Source organism: Panulirus ornatus, chromosome 17 (assembly GCF_036320965.1).
Source record: "Panulirus ornatus isolate Po-2019 chromosome 17, ASM3632096v1, whole genome shotgun sequence".
In the NCBI taxonomy this organism is placed as follows: Eukaryota; Metazoa; Arthropoda; class Malacostraca; order Decapoda; family Palinuridae; genus Panulirus; species Panulirus ornatus.
Genome location: NC_092240.1, coordinates 4,112,739 through 4,135,930, shown reverse-complemented (window position 1 = coordinate 4,135,930; position 23,192 = coordinate 4,112,739). Strand labels below are relative to the sequence as shown.

Genomic DNA, 23,192 nt, shown 5'->3' with positions numbered 1-23,192 from the left:
ACAGCGCTGGTGGCGGATTCATGTGAGAAACTGCAGAAGCTGGTGACGGAGTTTGGTGAAGTGTGTGGAAGAAGAAAGTTAAGAGTAAATGTGAATAAGAGCAAGGTTATTAGGTACAGTAGGGTTGAGGGTCAAGTCAATTGGGAGGTGAGTTTGAATGGTGAGAGGCTGGAGGAAGTGAAGTGTTTTAGATATCTGGGAGTGGATCTGTCAGCGGATGGAACCATGGAAGCGGAAGTGGATCATAGGGTGGGGGAGGGGGCGAAAATTTTGGGAGCCTTGAAAAATGTGTGGAAGTCGAGAACATTATCCCGGAAAGCAAAAATGGGTATGTTTGAAGGAATAGTAGTTCCAACAATGTTGTATGGTTGCGAGGCGTGGGCTGTGGATAGAGTTGTGCGCAGGAGGATGGATGTGCTGGAAATGAGATGTTTGAGGACAATGTGTGGTGTGAGGTGGTTTGATCGAGTAAGTAACGTAAGGGTAAGAGAGATGTGTGGAAATAAAATGAGCGTGGTTGAGAGAGCAGAAGAGGGTGTTTTGAAATGGTTTGGGCACATGGAGAGAATGAGTGAGGAAAGATTGACCAAGAGGATATATGTGTCGGAGGTGGAGGGAACGAGGAGAAGAGGGAGACCAAATTGGAGGTGGAAAGATGGAGTGAAAAGGATTTTGTGTGATCGGGGCCTGAACATGCAGGAGGGTGAAAGGAGGGCAAGGAATAGAGTGAATTGGAGCGATGTGGTATACAGGGGTTGACGTGCTGTCAGTGGATTGAATCAAGGCATGTGAAGCGTCTGGGGTAAACCATGGAAAGCTGTGTAGGTATGTATATTTGCGTGTGTGGACGTGTGTATGTACATGTGTATGGGGGGGGGTTGGGCCATTTCTTTCGTCTGTTTCCTTGCGCTACCTCGCAAACGCGGGAGACAGCGACAAAGTATAAAAAAAAAAAAAAAAAAAAAAAAAAACACATACAAAGACATATGCATGTACACATGTACACATTCACATCTGCTCACCTTCATCCATTCCTGGCGCCACCCTGCCCCACAGGAAACAACATCGCTACCCCCTCTTTCAGTGGGGTAGCACCAGGAAAACAGACAAAAAAAGGCCACATTCATTCACACTCAGTCTCTAGCTGTCATGTGTGATGCACTGGAACCACAGTTCCCTATCCACATTCAGGTCCCACAGACCTTTCCATGGTTTACTCCAGACATTTCACATGCCCTGATCCAGTCCATTAACAGCACATCGACCCTAGTGTACCACATCATTCCAATTCACTCTATTCCTTGCATGCCTCACACCCCCCTGTATGTACAGGCCGCAAGTGCTCAAAATCTTTTTCACTCTATCCTTCCACCTCCAGTTTGGTCTCCCACTTCTTGTTGTTCCCTCCACTTCTGACACATATATCCTCTTTGTCAACCTTTCCTCACTCATTCTCTCCATATGTTCAACCCATTTCAATACACCCTCTTCTGCTCTCTCAACCACACTCTTTTCATTTTCACACATCTCCCTTACCCTTCCATTACTTACTTGATCAAACCACCTCACATCATCTATTCATACTTAAACTAAACTAAGTTAAAAACAATTGTTATTATCAATGTACTTGACTACCATTTCCCGCATTAGCGAGGTAGCGCTGGGAGACAGACGAAGAAAGACCCATCCACTCATATACACAAATACATACATACACGCATATACGTGTACATATACTTTTTTTTATACTTGACTGCTGTTTCCCACATCAGCGAGGTAGCCCTAGATGAAGAAAGACCCATCCTCTCATAAACACATATATCCATACACACACAAACACATACATATACATATCAACATAAACACATATACATACACATACAGACATATACATATATACAAATGTACATGTTCATATTTGCTTGCCTTCATTCATTCCTGGTGCCACCCCATCCCACAGGAAACAGCATCGTCAACCCCTGCATCAGTGAGGTAATGCCAGAAAAATAGACAAAAAAAAAAAGGCCACATTTGTTTACACTCAGTCTCTAGCTGTCAGGTATCATGCACTGAAACCATAGCTCCCTATCCACATTCAAGCCCCACAGACCTTTCCATGGTTTACCCCAGACATTTCACACGCCCTGGTTCAGTCCATTGACATCACGTTGACCATGGTATACCACGTCATTCCAATTCACTCTATTCCTTGCATGCCTCTCGCCCTCCTGTATGTTCAGGCCCAAATCGCTCAAAATCTTTTTCACTCCAACCTTCCACCTCCAATTTGGTCTCCCGCTTCTCCCTGTTCCCTCCACCTCTGACACATATATCCTCTTTGTCAACAATCCTCACTCATTCTCTCCATATGTCTAAACCATTTCAACGTACTCTTCTCGGTTCTCTCAACCAAATTCTTTTTATCATCAAACATCTCTCTTACCCTTTCATTACTTACTTATGCAAACCACCTCATATTGTCCTCAAACATTTAATTTCCAACACATCCACCCTCCTCTGTACAACCCTAACTATAGCCCATGCCTCGCAACCATGTAATATTGTTGGAACTACTATTCCTTCAAAAATACCCAATTTTGCTCTCCAAGATAACGTTCTCTCTTTCCACACATTCTTCATTGCTCCAAAAACCTTCATCCCCTCCCAACCCTATGGCTCACTTCTTCCATGATTCCATTTGCTGTCAAGTTCACTCCCAGATATCTAAAATACTTCACATACTCCAATTTTTCTCCATTCAAACTTACATCCCAACTAATTTGTCTCTCAATCCAGCTGAACCGAATAACCTTGCTCTTATTCACATTTACTCTACTGTCTCCTTTCACACACTTTTCCACACTCAGTCACCAGCTTCTGCAGTTTCTCATTCAAGTCTGCCACCAGTGCTTTATCATCAACAAACAACAACTGACTCACTTCCCATGCCCTCTCATCCCCTACAGCTGCATATGTGCCCCTCTCTCTAAAACTCTTGCATTTACCTCCCTAACCAACTCATCTACAAACAAATCAAACAACCATGGGAACATCACACACCCCAACCAAAGACTGAATTTCTCTGGGAACCAATAACTCTTCTCTCTTCCTACTCATATACATACCTCACACCCATTATAAAACTTTTTACTGCTTCTAGCAGCTTACCTGCCACACCATATATTCTTATGACCTTCCACAAAGCATCTCTATCAACCCTATCATATGCCTTCCCCAGATCCATGTATGCTACATACAAATCCATCTGTTTTTCTAAAATTTCTCACATATATTCTTCAAAGTAAACACCTGTTCCACACATCCTATACCATATCTAAAACCACACTGCTCCTCCCCAATCTGATGCTCTGTACATGCTTTTATCCTCTCAATCAATACCCATCCATACAATTTTCCAGGAATACTCAACAACTTAAGCATCTGTAACTTGAAAACTCACCTTTATCCCCTTTGCCTTTGTACAATGGCACTATACATGCATTCCGCCAATCCTCAGGCACTTCACCATGACTCATACGTACATTGAGTATCCTTATCAAGCAATCAACAATCCAGTCACCCCCCTTTCTTAATGAATTCAACTGGATTACCATCGAAACCCACTGCCTTGCCAGATTTCATCTTCCGCAGAGCTTTCATCACCACCTAACTCTCTATTCACCTTCGCCTCCACAAGATAGTGATTAGATATCCCACCGGCTGCCCTTCTCAGCACATTAATATCCAAAAGTCTCTCTTTTACATGCCTATCAATTAACACACAATCTAATTATCCTCTTTAGCAATCTCTCCTACTCACATGCATATACTTGAGTATATTTCTCTTTTTAAACAAGGAATTCCCAATCACCAGTCTTTTTTCAGCACACAAAACCTCAAGCTCTTCAACATTTCCATTCACAACACTGAGTACCCCATGTACACCAATTACAGCCTCAACAGCCACATTACTCACCTTCAAATTTAAATCACTCATCACTAATACCCAGTCTTGTGCACCAAAAGTGCTGACACACTCAGCTGCTCCCAAAACACTTGCCTCTCAAGATCTTTCTTCTCATGACCAGGTGCATAAGCACTAATAATCACCAATTTCTCTCCATCCACTTTCAGTTTCACCCACATCAATCTAGAATTCACTTCTTTACACTCTATCACACACTCCTACAGTTCCTGCTTCAGGAATAGTGCAACTCTTTCCTTAGCTCTTGTCCTCGTACAACCCCTGGCTTTACTCCCAAGATGTTTCCAAACCATTCTTCCCCTTTTACCCTTGAGCTTCACTTAACTCAGAGCCAGAACATCCAGGTTTCTTTCCTCAAACAAACTGCCAATCTCTCCTTTCCTTTCATCTTGGTTACATCCACACTCATTCAGACACCCCAATCTGAGCTTTTGAGGAGGATAAGCATTCCTGCTTGATTCCTCTGTTTCCTCTTTTAGAAACTGAAATACATGAAGGGAATGGTTTCCAGAACTGGGAAGTCATGATAGATACTAGTTAACTAATCATGAAAGACCTTAAGTACATCTTGATAGACAGGGCATTAGATATACAGAGATGTTTACCAAGTAAATGATATGGTTTACATATTATGCACTTGCTAGAACATTAAGTGACGAATAGTTGCACTAATACAGTAGTTAACATACCACATAGGCTAACTCACAGAAAACTAAGCTGTTCACTTGCATAGCTATGCACTTGTTCATGGATTGTTTATGATATTCACAAACAATATTCTTAATTCTGTCTGTCTGAGCTCTAGTGAGAACAAGTCGATTATGAAGACAAATGGGGGTCTGTGCTGGAGAGGAGTCGGGGGGAAGGTCTCTGTGATAGGGGCATGTCAGCAGTTCATAACCAATCTGCTGTGTGAGATGCCAATGGTGATTGGAGAGGGAGGACACGTTCAGTGAGATGAGGGCCTCTTTCACATGCCCTGGTTCATTACTTTTATAAAGTGATAATGCTGGAGGGGATGATTTCCAGCCCCACCTGTTCCTCTTAGTTTTTTCTACGACATCCAGAAGATAATTGAACTGCTTTCACCTTATTCTATCTCCATGGATATACTGCCCTACATATATCATATAAACTTTGTAAATAAGTATTGTTTCTTGGAAGGTACTGTTATCATATTAAGGATACTTAGGTTTTAGGCAAATACAGAGAAAACATTTGCATGAACAGAGTGCACATGAACACAGATTTACCCGATGGTTATGAACTTATCCATCTTTTCTTGAAATGTTTGGAAAAATTAAGGTTACTGTGATAATACAGCAGCTACTGAATGGATTTTAACATTGTAGGTAAATTGTGTTTACAATTCAAGGGCCAATACTTGGTTATAAATGCTTGATAGAGTTTGAATTACATGGTGCTGTTTTGTTGAAGACAGATTAAGATAATCCCATAGAAAACTTGTTCTAATGTTAGGAGGAAGACTATCCCATTTAGAAGTTTTTTTCATACTATTCGCCATTTCCCGCATTAGCGAGGTAGCGTTAAGAACAGGGGACTGAGCCTTTGAGGGAAATCCTCACTTGGCCCCCTTCTCTGTTCCTTCTTTTGGAAAATCAAAAACGAAATGGGAGGATTTCCAGCCCCCTCCCCTTTTAGTCGACTTCTACGACACGGAGGGAATATGTGGGAAGTACTCTTTCTCCCCTATCCCTAGGGATAGTATGTTGTGTAAATTAATGTGATAAAACTATTTTCATAGGATACAAGCATGTAACAAATCTGATTGAAGAAAGTAATGGGGGAAAGATTTAGTTTGACAGGAAATACAAAGAGAATGAATTGTGGAGTGGAAGAGCATGTGGAACATAATACTTTGAGGTGGTTTGAGCACGTGGAAAATGCAAAACGGAGTTTACAAGGAGAGTGTATTATAGGACGATTAATGGTGATAGCATTCTTGTTAATCAAACATTTAAACATACGATGGCTTATATCACAGTTTCTTAAAGGGCCTGTCGGTAGACAGCAATCGACCTGCTAGGTATATTACCAGTAATGCCTGTCAGGGTATCAGGAATATTAGTGATGACTGGACAGTCAGTCAGCACATCCGTAGTTTTCTAGATATGTTGACCTAGTTTGTCGTCTTTTCTTTCAGCCTCACCCACATATGGACTGTTGGCATTATGTCCACACTTGTACAATCTCTCTTTGTCACACATAACACTCGACAACACTTAACTCACACAACTTATCCTTTGTAACTCAATATTTTCCTGCACTGAGCACTATGTGCTAGCCCTGGCTTTTGATGAAATGATAGGAGCAATAGTTAAAAGTAGCAGGTAGGAACACTTAGGAAGAGCATTAGGTAGAAGTATTATGTAGGAACATTAGGTGGGAGCATTAGGTAGAAGTTGTATGTTGGAACATTTGACAGGAACAGTAGGAAGTAAGAACATTAGGTAGGAGCCTCTGGAATCACTGTGTTAGAGTTGCCCTCTGCCAGTGCCCTGTTAAGGTAAGGCTTTAACTGGAGTTCAACAGTTCTAGAGACTTGCAAGGCCACCCCCTTGAGAGAGCCCCTAGAAGGGACAGACATCAGGGATATGGATAGACAGAGATAGAAAAACTGATACAGACAGACAGATAGTAAAAGGACTGAGGAAGAGGGGGAGACTGATGAAATGGAAGGATAGAGTGACAAAGGGTTTGAGTTACTGAAATTGGTTGAGAAGCATGCATGGGATAGGAGCAAATTGGAATGGTGTGGTATACAGGGGGTGGCCTGCTGTTCATGAACTGAACTAGAGCATATGAAATGATTGGGAGGGAACTACAGAAAGGTCTTTTGGGCTTGGCTATGGATAGGAAGTTTTGCCCTTGGTGTATTATGCATAAGAATAAGAAAGGGCGTGAATAAGTCTGTCCTTCATCTGTTCTTGGTCCTATATTGGTATATGAAAAATGGCAAACTAGTATGAAACAAAGAGGGAACAGAAGTTTAAAGAAAAATTTCATAATTATCTACCTGTTCTTGGACATTGTGGAAGTCCACTCTGTTGAGGTCAGCTAACATTTGAGAAATCTGTGAGGAGTTTTGGAGCACAGCTCGGGCAGCTTGAGCTAAGTGATTTAGTGAAGTGTAACGCCGCAGTGTCTGAGCTAGAGATGCTACAGCTGTTACCTGTAATGGAAAAAAATATAATATCTAAATGAAAAAATTGCAGATAAATTGCATGAGTTCTCTATTCAAAATCTTTCTTCATTATCATTCTTGTTAATGAACACTAAGAAAGCATTCAAACATACGATGGCTTATATCACAGTTTCTTAAAGGGCCTAGTGCTTTAGTAATATCAAATTAAAAACTTGCACTGATGATATCTACAAACACTTTACTTTGACTAGTATACATTCGAAATGTGTAATTTGAATACGTCATTCTATATTGAATATCACAAACCTATGAATACAGACATATCCTAATTTTTTTTCAAACATGACTGCCTTCTTCCATGCACTGACACACTGCCAGGAAGTCAAAGAAATGGACTAACTTGCTCAAATCCACTCCCTAGCTGTCATGCATAATGCACTAAGACCAGAGCCCCCTTTCCACAGCCCATCTCCATTGACTTTTCTGTTGTTTTCTATGGTTGCTTCATATGCCCTAGTTCAGCACATGGAAAACATGTTGCCCCCTACATACTACAGTGCTTCAATTCGCTCTATCCTTCACACCATCTAGCAGGTTCAGGCCCTGAACACGCAAAGCAACTTTCACTCCTTCCTTCCATCTTGTGCTCCATCCCCCCTCCCCCCCACTCCTGAAATGCATACCCTCTTAGGTAGCTTCACCTCATTCATCATCTCCAAACAGCCAAACCAGTTCAACACATCCTCTTCAGCTCTCTATACATACTCTTTTTATTACCACACATCTCTCTCTCTTACCATGTCATTCCTACTTAGATCAACCCTCCTCAAATATAAATCGTCCTCCAGCATTTCATTTGCAACACATCCACCCTCTTCCATACTTAATCACATATGCCCATGCTGTGCAGCCATAAAACAATGATGAGACATACCCATACTTGCCCTTACAGACAGTGATTTCTCTGAACTTAATTATTTCTTTCTTTCAAACTATTCTTAATTTTCTCCTCATACACTCTTTCAAACTCAGACACCAGCTTCTGCAGTTTCTCACAAGTTCACTACCAGAGCCTTATCATCAGCAAAAACCAACTGACTCACTTTCCATAACCCCTATTCCCAGCAGACTGCAGATCTGCCCCTCTCTCCAAGACCTTTGCAACCACTTCCCTCACCATCTCATCCATTAACAGATCAAACAGCCATGGTGATATCACACACCCTTGATGCAAACTCACCTTCACATGGAACTACTCACCCCCTCTCCTCCTACTCACACACATATCTTATACTCATGATAAAAACGCACTGCTTCTAGTAGTTTTCTTTCCCCACCATATATCAGTAACATCTTCCACAAAGCATCTCTATCAACCCAATCCTAGGCATTCTCCTGATCCATAAATGCCACAAATAAATCTCTGTTTATGTATTTTTTCACAGATTCTTCAAAAGAAACATCTGATCTATACATCTACCACTCCTAAATCCTCATTGCTCTTCTCCAATCTTATGCTCTGTGCATGCCACCACCCTCTCAATCACCACTTTTCCATACAACTTACCAGTTATACTCAATAAACTAATACCTCTGTAAACTGAATAATCAATTTCATCCCCCTTGCATATACACAATGGCACTATACAGGCACTCTACCAGTCTTCAACATCAAAAGCCATAAACTAAAACTTCTAACTAATTCCTCAACAACAATGTCATCCCCCTTTCTTCAGAAATTCAACAGCAATCCTATCTATTCCAGTCACTTTGCCCCACTTTATCTTACACAAGGTTTTCACCACCTCTACTCTTTTCCTAAAACCACTTGCTGTGACTCTCTCACTACACATATCTCCACATCCCAAAGAAGAAACAGAGAAGGGGGCCAAGTGAGGATTTTCCCTCTAAGTCTCTGTCTTCTGTTCTTGATGCTACCTTGCAAATGTGGGAAATAGCGAATATGTATGAATTTTCTTTTTTCATGCTATTTGCCATTTCCCGTGTTAACAAGGTAGTGTTAAGAACAGAGGACTGAGCCTTTGAGGGAATTTCCTCACTTGACCCCCCTTCTCTGTTCCTTCTTTTGGAAATTTAAAAATGAGAGGGGAGGATTTCCAGCCCCCGCTCCCTCCCCTTTTAGTCGCCCTCTTCGACACACGGGGAATATGTATGAAGTATTCTTTCTCCCCAATCCCCAGGGATAAAAAATATATATATATATTTATTTATTTCTATTTATTTTGCTTTGTCGCTGTCTCCCGCGTTTGCGAGGTAGCGCAAGGAAACAGACAAAAGAAATGGCCCAACCCACCCCCATACACAATGTATATACATACACATCCACACATGCAAATATACATACCTATACATCTCAATGTACACATATATATACACACACAGACACAAACATATATACCCATGCACACAATTCACACTCTCTGCCTTTATTCATTCCCACCGCCACCTCGCCACACATGGAATACCATCCCCCTCCCCCCTCATGTGTGCGAGGTAGCACTAGGAAAAGACAACAAAGGCCCCATTCGTTCACACTCAGTCTCTAGCTGTCATGCAATAATGCCCAAAACCACAGCTCCCTTTCCACATCCAGGCCCCACACAACTTTCCATGGTTTACCCCAGACGCTTCACATGCCTTGATTCAATCCACTGACAGCACGTCAACCCCGGTATACCACATCGATCCAATTCACTCTATTCCTTGCCCTCCTTTCACCCTCCTGCATGTTCAGGCCCTGATCACACAAAATCTTTTTCACTCCATCTTTCCACCTCCAATTTGGTCTCCCACTTCTCCTCGTTCCCTCCACCTCCGACACATATATCCTCTTGGTCAATCTTTCCTCACTCATTCTCTCCATGTGCCCAAACCATTTCAAAACACCCTCTTCTGCTCTCTCAACCACGCTCTTTTTATTTCCACACATCTCTCTTACCCTTACATTACTTACTCGATCAAACCACCTCACACCACACATTGTCCTCAAACATCTCATTTCCAGCACATCCACCCTCCTGCACACAACTCTATCCATAGCGCACGCCTCGCAACCATACAACATTGTTGGAACCACTATTCCTTCAAACATACCCATTTTTGCTTTCCGAGATAATGTTCTCGACTTCCACACATTCTTCAAGGCTCCCAGGATTTTCGCCCCCTCCCCCACCCTATGATTCACTTCCGCTTCCATGGTTCCATCCGCTGCCAGGTCCACTCCCAGATATCTAAAACACTTTACTTCCTCCAGTTTTTCTCCATTCAAACTTACCTCCCAACTGACTTGACCCTCAACCCTACTGTACCTAATAACCTTGCTCTTATTCACATTTACTCTTAACTTTCTTCTTTCACACACTTTACCAAACTCAGTCACCAGCTTCTGCAGTTTCTCACATGAATCAGCCACCAGCGCTGTATCATCAGCGAACAACAACTGACTCACTTCCCAAGCTCTCTCTTCCACAACAGACTTCATACTTGCCCCTCTTTCCAAAACTCTTGCATTCACCTCCCTAACAACCCCATCCATAAACAAATTAAACAACCATGGAGACATCACACACCCCTACTGCAAACCTACATTCACTGAGAACCAATAACTTTCCTCCCTTCCTACATGTACACATGCCTTACATCCTTGATAAAAACTTTTCACTGCTTCTAACAACTTGTCTCCCACACCATATATTCTTAATACCTTCCACAGAGCATCTCTATCAACTCTATCATATGCCTTCTCCAGATCCATAAATGCTACATACAAATCCATTTGCTTTTCTAAGTATTTCACATACATTCTTCAAAGCAAACACCTGATCCACACATCCTCTACCACTTCTGACACCACACTGCTCTTCCCCAATCTGATGCTCTGTACATGCCTTCACCCTCTCAATCAATACCCTCCCATATAATTTACCAGGAATACTCAACAAACTTATACCTCTGTAATTTGAGCACTCACTCTTACCCCCTTTGCCTTTGTACAATGGCACTATGCACGCATTCCGCCAATCCTCAGGCACCTCACCATGAGTCATACATACATTAAATAACCTTACCAACCAATCAACAATACAGTCACCCTCTTTTTTAATAAATTCCACTGCAATACCATCCAAACCTGCTGCCTTGCCGGCTTTCATCTTCCGCAAAGCTTTCACTACCTCTTCTCTGTTTACCAAATCATTTTCCCTAACCCTCTCACTTTGCACACCACCTCGACCAAAACACCCTATATCTGCCACTCTATCATCAAACACATTCAACAAACCTTCAAAATACTCACTCCATCTCCTTCTCACATCACCACTACTTGTTATCACCTCCCCATTTGCGCCCTTCACTGAAGTTCCCATTTGCTCCCTTGTCTTACGCACTTTATTTACCTCCTTCCAGAACATCTTTTTATTCTCCCTAAAATTCAATGATACTCTCTCATCCCAACTCTCATTTGCCCTCTTTTTCACCTCTTGCACCTTTCTCTTGACCTCCTGTCTCTTTCTTTTATTTTTTTTTTTTTTTTTTTTTTTATACTTTGTCGCTGTCTCCCGCGTTTGCGAGGTAGCGCAAGGAAACAGACGAAAGAAATGGCCCAACCCCCCCCCCATACACATGTACATACACACGTCCACACACGCAAATATACATACCTACACAGCTTTCCATGGTTTACCCCAGACGCTTCACATGCCTTGCTTCAATCCACTGACAGCACGTCAAGCCCTGTATACCACATGACTCCAATTCACTCTATTTCTTGCCCTCCTTTCACCCTCCTGCATGTTCAGGCCCCGATCACACAAAATCTTTTTCACTCCATCTTTCCATCTCCAATTTGGTCTCCCTCTTCTCCTCGTTCCCTCCACCTCCGACACATATATCCTCTTGGTCAATCTCTCCTCACTCATTCTCTCCATGTGCCCAAACCATTTCAAAACACCCTCTTCTGCTCTCTCAACCACGCTCTTTTTATTTCCACACATCTCTCTTACCCTTACGTTACTTACTCGATCAAACCACCTCACACCACACATTGTCCTCAAACATCTCATTTCCAGCACATCCATCCTCCTGCGCACATCTCTATCCATAGCCCACGCCTCGCAACCATACAGCATTGTTGGAACCACTATTCCCTCAAACATACCCATTTTTGCTTTCCGAGATAATGTTCTCGACTTCCACACATTTTTCAAGGCTCCCAAAATTTTCGCCCCCTCCCCCACCCTATGATCCACTTCCGCTTCCATGGTTCCATCCGCTGACAGATCCACTCCCAGATATCTAAAACACTTCACTTCCTCCAGTTTTTCTCCATTCAAACTCACCTCCCAATTGACTTGACCCTCACCCCTACTGTACCTAATAACCTTGCTCTTATTCACATTTACTCTCAACTTTCTTCTTCCACACACTTTACCAAACTCAGTCACCAGCTTCTGCAGTTTCTCACATGAATCAGCCACCAGCGCTGTATCATCAGCGAACAACAATTGACTCACTTCCCAAGCTCTCTCATCCCCAACAGACTTCATACTTGCCCCTCTTTCCAGGACTCTTGCATTTACCTCCCTTACAACCCCATCCATAAACAAATTAAACAACCATGGAGACATCACACACCCCTGCCGCAAACCTACATTCACTGAGAACCAATCACTTTCCTCTCTTCCTACACGTACACATGCCTTACATCCTCGATAAAAACTTTTCACTGCTTCTAACAACTTGCCTCCCACACCATATATTCTTAATACCTTCCACAGAGCATCTCTATCAACTCTATCATATGCCTTCTCCAGATCCATAAATGCTACATACAAATCCATTTGCTTTTCTAAGTATTTCTCACATACATTCTTCAAAGCAAACACCTGATCCACACATCCTCTACCACTTCTGAAACCGCACTGCTCTTCCCCAATCTGATGCTCTGTACATGCCTTCACCCTCTCAATCAATACCCTCCCATATAATTTACCAGGAATACTCAACAAACTTATACCTCTGTAATTTGAGCACTCACTCTTATCCCCTTTGCCTTTGTACAATGGCACTATGCACGCATTCCGCCAATCCTCAGGCACCTCACCATGAGTCATACATACATTAAATAACCTTACCAACCAGTCAACAATACAGTCACCCCCTTTCTTAATAAATTCCACTGCAATACCATCCAAACCTGCTGCCTTGCCGGCTTTCATCTTCCGCAAAGCTTTTACTACCTCTTCTCTGTTTACCAAATCATTTTCCCTAACCCTCTCACTTTGCACACCACCTCGACCAAAACACCCTATATCTGCCACTCTGTCATCAGACACATTCAACAAACCTTCAAAATACTCATTCCATCTCCTTCTCACATCACCGCTACTTGTTATCACCTCCCCATTTACGCCCTTCACTGAAGTTCCCATTTGCTCCCTTGTCTTACGCACCCTATTTACCTCCTTCCAGAACATCTTTTTATTCTCCCTAAAATTTACTGATAGTCTCTCACCCCAACTCTCATTTGCCCTTTTTTTCACCTCTTGCACCTTTCTCTTGACCTCCTGTCTCTTTCTTTTATACTTCTCCCATATCAACATATACACATGTACATACATATACATACACATACACACATATTCATACTTGCCTGCCTTCATCCATTCCAGGTGCTACTCTGTCCCATAGGAAGCAGCATCGCTACTCCCTGCTTCAGTGAGGTAGTGCCAGGAGAACAGACAAAAAAAAAAAAAAGGCCACATTTGTTCACACTCAGTCTCTAGCTGTCATGTGTAAAGTACTGAAAGCACTGCACCCTAGTCTATGATGAAACTTTGTAAACTGTATCCACCTGAGGAGGTGGATTTCTTCCATGAAATGTAATTCATTGTAATGTTTCAATAAACTAAGCTATTCTTTATTCCCAGTGTTACAGGTGACTAAAGGGGGTGAGAACAAGGGGCTGGAAAACCCTTTCTTGTATTTGTATTTCAAACATATGTGCTTGAACCAAGTCAGTTGGTGAATGCATCACATTTAGCAGTGCTAACCACTACACCAGAGAGGTCCATGCTTCAAATGTTTTGGCTTTGCCTTTTTAGAGCCTGCTCCCCACTCACATACCACATCGATCAAATGCATTCTACCCCAAGTGCACTTCTCATCTTCTTGAATGGTTAGGCCTTGATATCTTAAAGCATCCTTCATTCATCTTTCCATCTCTTTCTCAGTGTCCCCCTGCTTCTGAAATGTAGACCCTCTTAGTCATTCTTTCTTCACTCATATGTCCAAAGCATTTCAGGATACCTTGGTCAGTTCTCTCAATCATAGGACACTTATTACCACACTTTCTCTTACGCTGTCAATTCTTACACCATTAACCAACCTCACGCCACTTATCATCCTCGGGCATTTCATTTCTGACATGTTCTTCCTCCTTTTTTTTGTTTGCAATCAGGCCTAAGGCTTACACCCACATAACACTACTGGAGCCACTGTATTATGTATCTATATCTCTGATGCCTGTTCCCTTTGGGAACTCTCTCAAAGGGGTGGAAACAGAGAGTTTCCATAACTGGTGAACTCCAGGGGCAACTGTACCTTGAAATATATCCATCTGTGTCCTCACACAGTGATTTCTCCTTCCACATGCTCCTTTATGCACCCAGGACCCTAGCCCCCTCTCCCGTCCTCTGAACCACTTCAGTCCCATGGTTGCATCCAATGCCACATCCATTCCCAAGTACCTTATTCATTCCACTTCCTCTAGGTCCTTCCCATTCAAGCTTATACTTAAACTATGCTGTTTTACTCCATGCAGCATCTCATTATCTTACTTTCACATTTACTATCAACTGTGTTCTTCTCACACCCCCAAACTCTCACAATTTTCTGGAGTTTCTGACCTATCATTTGCAAAGAGCAACTCATTCACCTCCCATGACCCACTCCTCTTCCCTAACATACTGTAGACCCATCCCTCAATCTAAGATCCCTGCATTCACCTTCTACAGGACCCTTTCCTCAAACAGATTAAGAAACCAAGTGACATCAAACATCTTTGACACAGACCCATCTTCAAAAGCGATCACTCACTCTCCTCCCTTTCTACTCATGCACATGCCTTACTTTAATGGTAAAAGATCTTCATTGCATTTAGTAATTTTCCATTTATTCCATCATTTGTATCCTAAATAGTCTTTTCCCATCGATTAGTCCTTGAAAAAAAAATTACTCATTTTTTCCATCAGGAAGTTCAACACTTTCTGCTGCTAATTTGTATTTCAGCAAGTCATATGCTATGTAAACCTCAGAGTGTAATGCCCTACATGAAAGCAGCATTCAATGATTCTAGCTTTATAGGCTCTAATCTTCAAAATATTAATAACTTTGCCTACCTTTATATTTACTACTTCTGGTGGGCAGCCAAGCATTGCACTTGATAACCATGACTCCAGGCTCTTAGCAAAATTTCTTATGGCTTGGGTAAGGCTAGAAGGGATAGATCGCAGCACATCAGGAATTAACACTTCCACAAGGTTCTGGTAGAACTGGTAGTCAAAATTGCGCACAAACTCTAGTACTGGAGGAGCACGCAAGAGGGCCTGAAACAGAGTAATAAATTTTTCAAAATACAGTAGAAAGTGAAAATACAGAATAATGTTTAGATATATTCTACAGAGAAAGAAGAAAATGTATGAAGCATTTATGCATTCAAGAAAGGAATAGGGTAAGTAAATAAAATTGAATTTTGGAAAGTTTTGACTTTCAATGGTGTGCATTAAGAACTAAATACTCTGGTAATACTCATATCAGAGACAAGGAGGAGACTGAATCTTTTATGTATAAGGAATCATTAATAAGACAAATAGGACACTGAATCTTTTATGTTTCTATCTATCTAAAATGCCTGTTCCCTTCATGAACTCCCTCAAGTGGGTGGCCACAGCAATAGTCACCATAACTGAACACCAGAGCTGCTTCTTAACCTTTAGTGTCTCACACATTCAACATGCCACTTGCAAAGGGCAACTCTAGTGCAGTACTTTCAGAGGCTCCTACCTACTGTTCCTACTGACCACTTCTACCTAATGTTTCAACCTACTACTTCTACTTTATTCTCCCTCCTAATATACCTACTACTTATACTTACCGTTTCTACCTAATGCTCTTGTCTAACATTTCAACCTACAACTTCTAACTATTGCTCCAACCATTTTGCCAAAAAGCAGGGCTAGAGCACAGCACTCACCAAAGGAAAATCTAGTGTTACAAAGAATGAGCTGTATGAGTTCAGTATTATCTAATGGTATGTGTGACAAAGAAAGACTGTATGTTTGTGGAAAGAATGCCATCAGTCCACTTGCAGTTGAGGCAGAAAGAAAAGACAGCTACCTGGGTTATATGAGTGCAACTTCACATCCAAAGAGGAGCTGGCTCACTATGCAGCCCTTACTAACCCTCCCGATACCCAGCAGGGTAGTGCATGTAATACACCTCCTGGTTGGTGGCTGCCTTCCATCTACTGCCTACTACTACCTACCACTTACCTGAATCTTTCCTGCAGGAAATCATTTATCTTAATGTAAAATAATTTGAAGTTATCATCTCAAAAGGAAAACAATCTTAAAGTTTCTCAGGACATAATATTCTAAACAAGTAAATAGTCTATCAATCTTATTTGCTTTACTCATACTGTTTTAGTCATTATAAAAGTAATGCAGCTGCCTCCTAAACATTGGCAATTATAGACCTAGTCCTATGAGTCTACAAAGGGTTACACATATATCTTTAGTACCAGATAGGAATGTAACATCATATACTAATGCATCTATTCTTTATGCAGTTCCCAAAAAGCTCACCTGGAGGACAGATGATGGTAAGAGTGATGCTAGATCTCCATCATCATCATCAGACACTTCACTAGAAGAGGATTTAGCCACTGTGTTGTTGTTGTTTACCATCCAAAATCGTCTCCATAGACTTTCGACTACAGAAAACTGTAAAACAGAAAGAGAAAACTATTAAACTGAAGAACTCTACCTTTTTCCTTCTCCTCTACAAACACTGTTGTATTTACTGACAAAGAACTGATTAAAGCTGTTATGAAATGGTTGTATTACATGCTTTTCTGGACACAATGAAAATATACTTGTAATTTTTCACAGTTTTAATACATCACCAATGAAAAAATCCTGGTAGTATTAAACAATACAAAAATATAAACTAGATTGGCATTTCATGTGAAACCTTTGTCACCTGCAATAATAAAACACAATTAATGAATTAATTACAAAACTGGTAATCTGAAACAGTTGAGGAAATCTGCTATTTCGGATAAAAATTACAATTATTCAAATTTTTCTAATATATCAAATAATTCAGAAACTGCTTATCCCTCTCTTTATGCAAGAGGTAATGTTCTCCAAAAAAAAAAACTAGTACAAAGAGAAATCGAATATAGCACTGGAGGATTCTCGTTACCTTCACGTTGTATGACTTCTGACGTTGAATAAACTTATCTAGCCATCCTTTACTTGCTTGAAATGGCTCTGGCTTAGCTACATGGACTTCTTTACATAAATGTTCATAAATCTTCAAAACTTTAGACCTGAGCTGAAGGTTACTAAGTCTTTTTCTTCATCTCATGCTCTGTCTTTAACAAGATAATTTTCTCCATCTTCTTCAACATGGATTTCTAACCCTTGCGGTTACCTTGATAGACAGTGGAGTAGAGTGGATCACAGCACTTTGAATTTTCCCTCCACTCATCTTTATGTTGCTGACTGTAGATTCACCCACGTTGTAAGAACGCCCAAGTGCTTCATTTCTTAGGTCAGAGAGGTTCTCTTCCATTTAATTGCTGGTTCTGGGGTAGGAAAAGATGTTGCTGGATGTTTGGATGCCATATCAACAAACACGTACAGTGGGTTGCAGGAAAATCACATTAACAGGAGTATCTAAATCGCAAAAGTAGTACAGATCTACACACAATGGTGGTGACTGTGAAACTGACCAGCTGGTGGGACCATGGCACACTCTACTCAGGACACATGCTTACTCCACCTGCCAACCCTCACTGAAGTTTGTGCACATTTTCTACCAAGCACATATATTTAAATATTTTACCTATTTGTAAATATTTTACAATGACGAAATACTAATACACATAAGGAAATAAGCACTACTAAATGGCTTGATTTTCTTCTGCTGCTTCATAATATCAATAATAGTCATCATGTCCTTAGTCAGCCTCTTGCAAAACACCATCTTCTTTTTGAGGCTGAAGATGTTCCTCTTGCACTTCATGCGAGACACAGATGGCTTAGAAGAAATAGATGGCTTAGAGGAGCTATCTGATAACTGCTGATGATACTTGAAAGGGGCCATTGTCCACAACAGTAATCAAGGGTGCACAAGATACACAAATGTGCAAGACCATCACACGCTAGTGTGCCAGAAAACACATGGGAGACAATTGACAATGACCAATGCTACAAAACATCAGGTTTGAGTACACTAATCGCTATGGCATGGCGTATGCATGATTTGAAATATTTTTCGTCTTTTCAATTTTCCAAATTCTTTTGGACATTAGAAGGTTCCCAAATGAAATTGAAAAATGTATGTTGGTTTGAACATTTAGTTGTCTCAAAATACGGATAACATGTGGTTTACTGTAAATAACCCCTGGACCCCTTTTATGGGGCTACTGCAGCTTTGAGGCTGCACTCTAATCAGCAGCGGGGAAATAATGGTTTCCTTTGGAGACAGAAGTTCCTCAACGAGACTGTACTCCCTTTTGCCCATGATGATGATGATACCTTAGATGACTTTTGACTCACAGTGCAACTAAATGCAGGCAGAATTCAATAACTCTGTAACATAGCTATTAGGAGTGAAATAACAGTGGGTGCAAATATTGTATGAAAAACAAAACCATCTACAAAAAAAACACAGCTAAAGGTAAACTTGAGCAAGGAAGAAAAAAAACAAAGAAATAAGAGGACAAATTGCAGACAAAGGTAAAAAATAATTCTGAACTAAGCAAATAGCTAAGTCTACCTCTAAGAGACTGGGAGCCCTAATTAAATGCTGAAATTTCTTTTTTTCTGAATTTTCTTCATGTCACATTCTAGTTCATACCCTTTCCTAAGGGGCGCAACTCATTTCTTTATATGCTCTGATAGAGCTGTATAAAGATTCATGATTATCTTATCTGGACTTTTCACATTATGATCAAGGCTTTGCTGCAGATTAAAATGTGACACCTGATTGTGAATAGACAGAAATCGGATGGATGATGACAATGAAATTGGAAAATGTAAATCTTTAGCATCTGCCATGCTATGCAATTTACATGAAAAGTTAATGTTCCTGATAATCATGGCAGAAAACAACACAACTGTGCTTTACATATGCCCACCCTGGAAGATAGAAAAGTGAGGGAGACCTGATCACAAACTTTCAGTTTTAAAAGAAAATGATGATGTAGACTGTGAAATGCTTTTCAAGAGATGTAGGGAAAAAGTAACCAAAGGCCACACCCTGAAATTAGGCAAAAAACGTAAGAAAAAAGATATAAAGAAGCATGTTTATAGTCAAAGAAAGTTGGATACGTGGCATAAAATGACTGATGTGTTAATGCAGACAACATATGTAAATTCATGAAGTTGTATGATAGCAGAGAATGTTCAAGAGATGGGGGCCCCCCTCAGAAGTGTTAAACTGACTGCAAACATTACAGACAAGCAAATAATTACAATGTTACAGAAGCTGTCACAAACACTTTAATCTTTTTATGTTGCATACTGTAATTAAAACTTTCAAAAATACAAGTACCTGTAGATTATATACAGCTTCCAAAATAGTTTCACAATGTTCCCTGTACAGTACAGTAAATGTATGCAGGTGAGGTCTTGTTACCCCAGCTGGAAGTGGAGTTGTTCCAAAATCTAGCTCCCCAAACATAGGCACAGCTTGGCTAATATCACCAAGGTACTGTTGATTCTGAAGTGTCTGCAAAGAGAAGATATTCAAATCTGACAGTAACTGATTTTCAGTACATATGCTAGCACATGGAAATGTGAGAATCATTACTACATCTGACAGCAATAGCAAGAACAGAAACATAATTAACATGCAAGAAATGTGAGAAATATTACTACATCCAACAGCAAGAACAGAAATGTAATCAAAGTTAAAAAAAATCCCCATGAAAAACTAATGAATTATATAGAAATACTATACCCATTACAGAAACTTTCATTAATGAAAAGAATTCCAGTTACCTGTGGAGAAGCCTCGGCAGGAACTTGAGTGTGAGAGTCATAGTGGGTGTCACTATTTTTCTGCATACTTGAAGTTACTCCTTTGACTTGTTGATTCTGTGAACCTGTGCTTTGTTGTTGTTGCTGTTGTTGTTGAGGCTGCTGTGGATTGTTCTTCTTTACATGAGATGCAGATGTCTGTTGTCGCAGTGAGATGGAGCTACCATCATCATTTACATTAATAAGTGGTGAAGTAGGCTTGACACGGATGCCATAATAATGATATTTGCTGTTACCCCTGAAAATATCAAAGGAGGTCTTTGCATTATTTATCTTTGGGTCTGACCACACACAAACAGAATTCTGAAATATGTGTGTGGGACAGTAGGAGACAAGAGTTAAGAACTCTATATTGATAATAGATTGTGGTAAGATTTCTTTAGTGGATCAAGTGATGGGTGAGATGATGAATTACAATATTTTCATAATATATGTGGAGTACTTTAACTGTGTGGATCAGGTGTTTGCTTTGAAGAATGTATGTGAGAAATAATTTGAAAAAGCAAATGGATTTGTATGTAGCATTTATGGATCTGGAGAAGGCATATGATACAGTTGATAGGGATGCTCTGTGGAAGGTATTAAGAATATATGGTGTGGGAGGCAAGTTGTTAGAAGCAGTGAAAAGTTTTTATCAAGGATGTAAGGCATGTGTACAAGAACGAAGAGAGGAAAGTTATTGGTTCTCAGTGAATGTCAGTTTGCTGCAGGGGTGCATGATGCCTCCACGGTTGATTAATTTATTTATGGATGGGGTTGTTAGGGAGGCGAATGCAAGAGTTTTAGAGAGACGGGCAAGTATGCAGTCTGTTGTAGATGAGAGAGCTTGGGAAGTGAGTCAATTGTAGTTCGCTGATGATACAGTGCTGGTGGCTGATTCGGGTAAGAAACCGCAGAAGCTGGTGACTGAGTTTGGTAAAGTGTGTGAAAGAAGAAAGCTGGGAGTAAATGTGAATAAGAGTAAGGTTATTAAGTACAGTAGGGTTGAGGGACAAGTCAACTGGGAGGTAAGTTTGAATGGAAAAAACTGTAAGAAGTGAAGTGTTTTAGATATCTGGGAGTGGATTTGGCAGTGGATGGAACCATGGAAACGGAAGTGACCCAGGGTGGGGGAGGGGGTGAAAGTTCTGGGAGCGTTATAAAATGTGTGGAAGACAAGAACATTATCTCGGAAAGCAAAAATGGGTATGTTTCAAGGAACAGTGGTTCCAACAACGTTATATGGTTGCAAAACGTGGGCTATAAACAGAGTTGTGCAGAGGAGGGTGGATGTGTTGGAAATGAGATGTTTGAGGACAATACGTGGTGTGAGGTGGTTTGATCGAGTAAGTAGTGAGAGGGTAAGAGAGATGTGTGGTAATGAAAAGAGTGTGGTTGAGAGAGCAGAAGTGGGTATTTTGAAATGGTTTGGTCACATGGAGAGAATGAGTGAGGAAAGATTGACAAAGAGGATATATGTGTCAGAGGTGGAGGGAACGAGAAGTGGGAGACCAAATAGGGGGTGGAAAGATGGAGTGAAAAAGATTTTGAGCGATCAGGGCCTGAACATGCAGGAGGGTGAAATGCGTGCAAGGAATAGAGTGAATTGGAACGATATGGTATACCGGGGTCGATGTGCTGTCAGTAGATTGAACCAGGACATGTGAAGCATCTGGGGTAAACCATGGAAAGTTTTGTGGGGCCTGGATGTGGGAAGGGAGCTGTGGTTTCGGTGCATTATTACATGACAGCTAGAGACTGAGTGTGAATGAATGGGGCCTTTGTTGTCTTTTCCTAGCCCTACCTCACACACATGAGGGGGGAAGGTGTTGTTATTCCATGTGTGGCGGGGTGGCGATGGGAATGAATAAAGGCAGACGGTATGAATTATGTACGTGTATATATGTATATGTTGAAATGTATAGGTATGGATATATGTGTGTGTGGACATGTATGTATATACATGTGTATGTGGATGGGTTGGGCCATTCTTTCGTCTGTTTCCTTGTGCTACCACGCTAACGCGGGAGACAGTGACAAAGTATAAAAATAAATAACTTGAACTGCAAACACAGAAGAAGCAAAAAACTAGAATGATGTAGTTAAAGCAACACTATAAAACCTTAAACATCATAGTAACAGTAATGTAGGAATTTGAAGAATAAAGGAAATCTGTAAGGTTGGATGATGACAAAGTAGATTGTGACCAGAAACTGTAAGGTGAAAGACAAGATAACAAGATATTCAAAATACCATTACTTACCAAAAAATGCCTACATACAAAATGAGGATCCTGTCATCTAATAATGCAAAAAGTAGCTGCCTGACAACAGACTAAAATGTTACCACAATCAGAGAATCTGGCAAGTAACTAAAGTATCTATCTCTTTTTAATATTTTCCCAAGTATATATCCCCTACGATGCTCTGAACAGCTAACTACTATCAGTTCAAATCTCTTCCCACACTTTACATGCAACTATCACAGTCAGATCACTGATCCCATGATCTTTTTTTTTTTTTTTTAAGAAAAATACTAATTCTTTTTAGTGATATTTTCACTACTGACAACTGTTCCTTACACAGCAGGACTTGTGAAATGTGAAGGCCTTATCAAATTATGAGATGCTGTGCAATGTAGGCATGCAGAATCTAAGCCACAGAAAACATTGGCAAAATGGAGTTCCAAGTTCTTGTGTTCTAGCCAGTGCCTC

General features: G+C 40.8%; 1 protein-coding gene across 1 annotated transcript in view; it reads right to left on the bottom strand.

The window, feature by feature from the left end:
* The window catches only part of LOC139754514 (DNA-binding protein RFX2-like), a 291,540-nt gene that overhangs the window by 12,514 nt on the left and 255,834 nt on the right, over window positions 1-23,192 (bottom strand). The window contains exons 11-15 of the mRNA XM_071671804.1: window positions 20,462-20,738; window positions 20,013-20,189; window positions 17,033-17,170; window positions 15,569-15,775; window positions 7,023-7,178 (exon numbers count right to left, since the gene is read on the bottom strand). Of these exons, the coding sequence (XP_071527905.1) occupies window positions 7,023-7,178; window positions 15,569-15,775; window positions 17,033-17,170; window positions 20,013-20,189; window positions 20,462-20,738 (955 nt within the window). The remainder of the gene's footprint in view (window positions 1-7,022; window positions 7,179-15,568; window positions 15,776-17,032; window positions 17,171-20,012; window positions 20,190-20,461; window positions 20,739-23,192) is intronic.